Source organism: Hemibagrus wyckioides, linkage group LG20, assembly GCF_019097595.1.
Source record: "Hemibagrus wyckioides isolate EC202008001 linkage group LG20, SWU_Hwy_1.0, whole genome shotgun sequence".
Taxonomy (NCBI): Eukaryota; Metazoa; Chordata; class Actinopteri; order Siluriformes; family Bagridae; genus Hemibagrus; species Hemibagrus wyckioides.
In genome coordinates this window covers 16094212-16101241 of record NC_080729.1, presented here as the reverse complement: position 1 = coordinate 16101241, position 7030 = coordinate 16094212, and the positions used below count along the sequence as shown (strand labels likewise).

Below are 7030 nucleotides of genomic sequence, written 5' to 3'. Positions count from 1 at the left end.
GATGTATGCTTTTATATCATATAGCCATGTATGCAGGCTATTTTATGAATGAATGCATGAATGAATGAATGAATGAATGAACAGATAGTTAGATGAACGGATGGACGGATTACAGTATATGATATGAAGAGTGTAATAAAATAGTGCATTAAGTTTTGGGGGGGGGTGGGGGGGGTTTGCTATTAAATCTATTAAGTTCTCACAGTGAGATTTTCCACTTGAGTCTCCCATTGTGATTCAGCTCATGCGGGTTTCTGGGAGCCCCAGGCTGTGGGCGGGTGAGTGAGAGCGAACGCGAGAAACTCCGCTGCCTCCCCCCCCCCCGGTGCCCGTCGTCTCGCGCCGTGACGTCACATCGGCATGAGCTGTCCCCGCCGTGCTGGTGCTGAAAACAAGATGGCTGTGCGCGTGCGAGCGGAGGACTAACGACCGGAGCTTTCACGAGACGTCCCGAACAGAACAGAAACCCGCAAGGCTGAGAGGAGAAACTAAAGCGTGAAGCTTTGGAGTTGGAAATCCTTTGCTCTTCTTTTTTTTAATATATAAAAGGCGTCAGGGGAGGAGTGAGTGTGTGTGCATGTGCGTGTGTGTGTGCTGAACGCGGGGCGTGTGTAAACCGGACATCACCGAATCACGGCACGTCCAGGCTGTCCCGTTCTCGACCGGTAATCTGGTAGAGGACAGCGGAGGACAGCAAAAAAAAGCACACCGGCACTCTGAGAAGCGATGTCACTTCTGTGTGTTGGGGGTGAGTTAGAAAACATATCCAGCACAAATGTCTGCATGTGTGTGTGTGCGTGTGTGTATGGGTGTGAGTGTCATAAATTTCCCAGTGTCCTGCTAAAGTTTGTTAGTCCACTCTTTAAAACTGACTTATTCGAGTTTTCTGAGAACTCAAAATATCACTATTTTTTCTTTTACAGCAAGCAGCCTAGTTTTGTATGCCTATAAATTGCGCTCATAAATAATTAAGAGTGCGCTCTGAGCTAATTACAACTTGGTGCATGATCTGAATGCTTTGAAAAACTACTTTTTAGTTGTTGTTGTTGTTCTTGTTTTTTATCTGAATTACTTATATTTTATTGCTGTATGTTTTTTTCCTGTATTTTTTTTTTGTCCCAATCATTCAGAGGCTAATTCACTGACCGCACCAGATTACGCAATTAGCCTAATGACTCACACCTGTGAATCAGCTTCTTTTGCTCAAAAGGAGCGCGTGATAGTTTGCTGCAGCGTCTGTTTTTTTATTTTATTTTATTTTATTTTTTATCTTTTGGTCGTTTCATCAATTTTACTGTGGCTCTCAGAAAACTGAGTCAAAAAAGGTAGAAAAGAAAGAAAAAAGGCAGAAAAGGCTGCAGCACTAATGCAGGTGAAACCCGTCTCTCTCTCTCTCTCTCTCTCTCTCTCTCTCTCTCTCTCTCTCTCTCTCTCTCTCTCCTCCTCGGCCGCGAGGGAATCCCGTGGGCGGCTGGTCCGTGCGCGCTCGCGCCTCCAAACCGCCATTCACGAAAACCGTTCACGCGCTTCTTCTCTGCTCCATTCACGAAATCACACTGCTGCGATAAAGCACAGCGGTGTTCAAACGGAAGCGCATGGATATGGATCAAATTACATTGTTTCATTAAGTCCTAGTGCGTGTGTGTGTGTGTGTGTGTAGTGGGGATATGTGTGTATGAAGGTTTTCAGTCATTCAGGTCATTGTTAAGTGCACAATTTTGCCAGAAAGTCGGGAACTCCCTTGCATGCTGTGTCTGAAATCTGTAAAATCACCCCCTAAATAGTGCATTATGTAGTGAATAGGACTCTACTGCAGTAGATTGGTGTTTAAATGCAGCCTACAGGCTATGGAAAGCCCCATGATGTACTTTGCTGTGGAGCTAGTAAGTGAATAGAGCATCATTTCAGACACAGACTTTGAGTGGCTAGGAGTTAGGCTTGTCTCTATACCACTATTATGATTTCGGTTCTTATATGAAGTATAGCATCACAATACCTGTTGCCAGAACAATACCATATAAATAGCTTTTGTGCTTTACAAGGAGCATATATGTATAAAGTCCCTGTATAAGTCTATGGATCTCTATGCCTATACCAGGGGGATCCAACCTTATCCTTAAAGATCCCGTATGGATGCAGGTTTTCATTCTCATCCAGCAGGAGCCACATCTGATTCAATCAGGGCTTTAAATAGACACAGGATAAGATTGGACACCCCTGGAAGATACAATGTCAAATTAGCCTGTGCAGTCTGAATCGTTGGTGCGGAGCGTATCCTGGTTCCTGGAGTCCCTGGTTCAATTCTGAGCTCAGGTTACCGTCTGTATGGACATTTAAAGTGTTTCTCCAGCATCTCTCTGGGTTTTCTTCCCCCTCCTGAAAACATGACAGTAGGTGGATTGTCTTAGGCTAAGCTTAAGTGTGAATGAGTTGTTGAGATGTACTTATGGCGTCCCATCCAGGGTCCAGTTCCTTAGGTCTAGTGTTTTCAGAACCAACACAGTTAACCCTGTCCTGGATAAAGCACTTAGTAAAGTTGAAGATCATCTATAGGCATTATGCAGTACTAGTAGTTGTATACAGAAGAGAGATGAAACACTCTCTGACAACCTTATACCTTTCCAACTACTAGGGAAGTGGTAGCTCAGTGGTTAAGGCACTGGATGGTTGAAAGGTTGAGAGTTTGAATTCCAGGACCACCAAGCTGCCACTGCTGGGCCCTTGAGCAAAGCCCTTAACTCTCAGTTGCTCAGTTGTATAAATGAGTTAAAAGTAAGTCGCTGCCAAAGGTTGTCTGCCAAATGCTATAAATGTAAAAACCCCTTCACTGGCTTCCTGTAACTGCCTGCATTAAATTTACTCTGATACTTACAAATTTGGATCAGACATAATCCTTTTGGGTTCCTTAAGTTTAGCTGCATGTATAGCTTGGCTTCGTCTGCCACCCTCTTCAGTCCTGTCCTTCTGTTCCTTCTGTTCTGTTAACTCTGTCTCTTTAATACACACTAAAATGGACACTTACTAAAGAAAACCTAAACTTGTTCCATTATTAGTTGTCCACCAAATACAATAAAGCATTTTAAACCTTACTTAAAGAGAAAATCCACCAGGAATGACTCGCATATTCAATTTAATAATTAAAATCTGATCTTTGTTGTCATCCAAGATTTATTACAGCGATGGAATTGAATTGCATTGAGATCATTTTTAGTTTAATTCCTTTTCACTTCTGGTAACAGTGTCCTACATTCCCCACAATGCTGATAGTGGTGCCAGGGGGACCATCTATACCTACGCAAAGCGTAGTCTTTTAGCTCTCCTTTAGCTCTCTCTCACCTCAATCATGCTCATCATCTTGTACATCGCTAATTAGCCGAGCTGAGCATTTTGGAACGTTGAGTCCAGCAATCAATGTCTTCACAGCAGATGGTACAGTGAATTTTGTGTGTGTGTGTGTGTGTGTCAGGTGATAGGCTTGTTCTGCATCCTTACTGGGAAATCCTGACAGATCTGATCTGAGAAATCTGTTTCTGAGAAATCTACCAAACTAAGCAGAGAGAGAAGAGGACTTGCATGAGTAAGATCTGTGAATAGGTTCACGGCTTAAGTTTCTCTGCTTAGGGTGAATAATGAATAAATGAATAATGTGGAAGGCGGCAATTTGATTGATGCCATATCCTCCTCCTCCTCTTTTTGGTCCCATTTTTGACTCAGTCTGAGTCTCCAGTCTCTCTCTCTCTCTCTCTCTCTCTCTCTGCATTAAACATGCCCTGCATTTGTCTGGATGGATATTATCTAATAACGCTGTTATTTTGAGGAAGCAGGATATGAACTCATGGTATCAATGGAAAGAAAAATGTGTGTGTGTGTGTTTCAGTATTCTCTCCCACCCACCCTCATCTCTCGCTCTGGCCCACAGGGGGCTTTAATTATATAGTCACATTACATAAACTACAGATCTTACATGGGCTTTATGGTGATGTAATCCATTTGCATTGTCCTTTGTCTTGCAAATGCTCCAATATCCTAATCTTAAATTCCACATTTTTAGGAGTGTAGGTGGATTTATATAATACAGCGTGAGCTTTATAGGCAAGATATTTATCCTGCAGTCCACAGTGCCTTCGGGTTCAGTATCGATACCAACCCAGCAGCTTGATATTTAATAGCAGCCTGATCAGATCAAATCACATCCAGTGGTTTTCAGCATTTAGTAAAACAGCTCTAAAACAGCTGGTGTACAGTTGCTGACAGAAAAGGCTTTTAATGAGTGGATAAGACATCCTCAATTCCCTGAATCGAATCTATCTGATCATCTCACGGGCACTAGCATATGTTAAAGCAGCGTCATTGTTATAGTTTCGAGTGCTGATTTCCCTTTAAGTAATAAATAATACAAGACAATATTCACTTATTTGTATAATCAATACACCTATTATCAGTGCATTACATATAATCTGGATTAAGATTACATTTATATTAACAAATAAATATTTTATTTATAGAGCACTGAGTGTGCCCATAAACTGCATAGCAGCTGTCACTTTAACTGCGCAGTGTTCACTGTTATTTACATTTACATATGTCTTTTGTTTTTTATTTATTAAACAGCCATTGTTTTCTTTTTGTTTTTGTTTGTCCATCTGTTCTTCTGCCTGTTTGTTTGCTTTCTACATTTGTTTTATTTGTTTTCTTTTGTTGTTTTTGAAGCTGGCAATAATAATAAATAATAAATAATAATAGTCATAATAATAATAATAAAAAGCATATAGCTAGCTAAACATATACCATAGCTAGTCAACTTAGGTTATGTGAACAACACAAGATGTTTTTTATTGTTGTATATAAATTAATGTCTAGAATTTCACTAATGTATTTTTTTAAAAAAGCTTCATGTTGTCTCATTTTAAACAAATAAACGTATTTATTTATTTATTTATTTATTTATTTATTTATTTATTTATTTATTTATTTATTTATTTATTTATTTATATGTTTGTTTGATGTAATCTTTTAAATTTTTGTTTGATTTTTGCTGGTTCTAACATCCTTCTTCACAAGAAATATAAAGAACGGCCTGGTATGTTAACATAAATGTATTCATGGCGCAATATTACGGAAAAAGACTGACCGTTTTGGATCATGTGCCGTTTTTAATAAGGAATGAGCAAGAACATTGTTTAAGAAATCTTATCATGAGATCTGTAATCAGTGCATCGTGTCCTAATGAAGCACTGGTCAGACTCAGAAGGCGTATTTAGGCCGGCTTTGAGTGCTTGTCATCTCTGTGTTCGAGGTTAGTTCGTCATCCCCCTCCAGCCTCTTCTTTATAAACGCAATCTCAGGGTTCATTGATTACGACGTATTGTCTGTACGCGGCACTTCCTGACCCGAATTATTTATATTGGCAGTGATTTATGAGTCTGTGTTATTATAAAGAGCCACTTTCCCACTTTCTGCAGTCCCAATTTCTTTGTCATTGATTTCTGACACGTATTGATATATTACAGCTGCCTGTTTTTCAGCACTCTGGAAGAAACCTAAAGATCTCAGGTGCAACTGCACTGCAGCGTTCCTGCTCATCTGCGCATTTCTTATCGGGGCTTAGATTTCGGCAGATGAGAGGAGAGAGAGAAAGTTTTAAGTGGCTTGAAAATAGTTTTGGTCACTTAGCTCAGATCCAGATTGGCTGTTTCCACCTGGACGATGGCATTCAGTTCTTTGTGGGCTGTGAAGTTTTGAAGGAAACAGAATGGTCTATTTTTAAACCACTTTTGGGGACACGTTTAAGCAAACTTTCAAGCTGCTGCAGCTGCAGAAAAGAGGACATTAGTGGCACAGTCATATTTTGTTTTCCTGGAGCGCACTGTGATGCACTCGAAACTAATTAGCTGGAGTAGGCGGAATTAATAGGGCTCCAGCACATGAGGTCCCAAGGAATTTGTCACTGGCTTTGAAAAAACAATAGTGAATAGACTAAATTAGGTGTCACACTGTTCCAGCTGGTCGGGGTTTAGTATTTTCTCACTTTAAAGCTTCAATAAGGGTTTTACAGAACATTTACAGCGCCATGTTACCTTTTCTAAAGCTACAGAAAAACTGTGACATACAAAACATGCATTCAGTTTAAAAATGCAACTGATACTGACGCATCAAGACGCATTCGCATTCACACTGAAAATATGATGTGGCCATACGTGTCATGCATCACAAACGAATGTGGTCCGAGTGATCGGATCAGATGGACCGTGTTTCCACCTGTACTTTGAGCTGTCCTTTTACACGCATGGTGTGAATGGGGCCTGTGGTGTGTGACGTGACGTGTGCAGTGAACCCTACAGATAGTGTTATGTAATTAACAAGCTAACACTGTACATCTGTCTCATGATTGGCCAACAAACAGACCTGGCACAACATTATGACCACCTGCCTAATGTCGTGTTGGTCCCCCTTGACCTGTCATGCACTGTGTATTCTGACACCTTTCTATCAGAACCAGCATTAACGTCTTCAGCAATTTGAGCCACAGGTCTTTTGGATCGGACCACAGGGGTCAGCCTTTACTCCCCATGTCCATCAATGAGCCTTGGCTGTCCATGACCCCGTTGCCGGTTCACCACTTTTGATAGATACTGACCACTGCAGACCGGGAGCACTGCAGACCATCAACTCTGAGGACAAAATGTTGACTTGCTGCCTAATATATCCCACCCACTAACAGGTGCCATGATGAGGAGATCATCAGTGTTATTCACTTCACCTGTCAGCGGTCATAATGTTATGCCTGATCTGTGATTAAATAACCCAACAAATCAACACTAAAATCACAAAACACAGACATTTCACTATAAACATGAGAATTCATAAAACGTTATGTCATTGCACCTTGCTCATTCTGTCTCACACACACATAGATTTGAGGTAGAGAGATTGACGTTAGCAGAGAAAATAACTGCGCCGAGGGAGCCATTAGGAGATATAACTGCGTTAAACACCAACACGTACACAGCTAATCAGGTAGACTGGTGTT

General features: G+C 40.9%; 1 protein-coding gene across 3 annotated transcripts in view; it reads left to right on the top strand.

The window, feature by feature from the left end:
- The first annotated feature begins 386 nt into the window (after positions 1 to 386).
- LOC131371131 (protein unc-13 homolog A) overlaps positions 387 to 7030 on the top strand; it is a 61292-nt gene continuing 54648 nt past the window's right edge. For all 3 annotated transcript variants that reach the window (XM_058418915.1, XM_058418914.1, XM_058418913.1), the window contains exon 1: positions 387 to 748. Coding sequence is in view for 2 of the 3 variants with exons in the window: in XM_058418914.1 (XP_058274897.1) it covers positions 727 to 748 (22 nt within the window). In the remaining variant the exon portion in view is untranslated. The remainder of the gene's footprint in view (positions 749 to 7030) is intronic.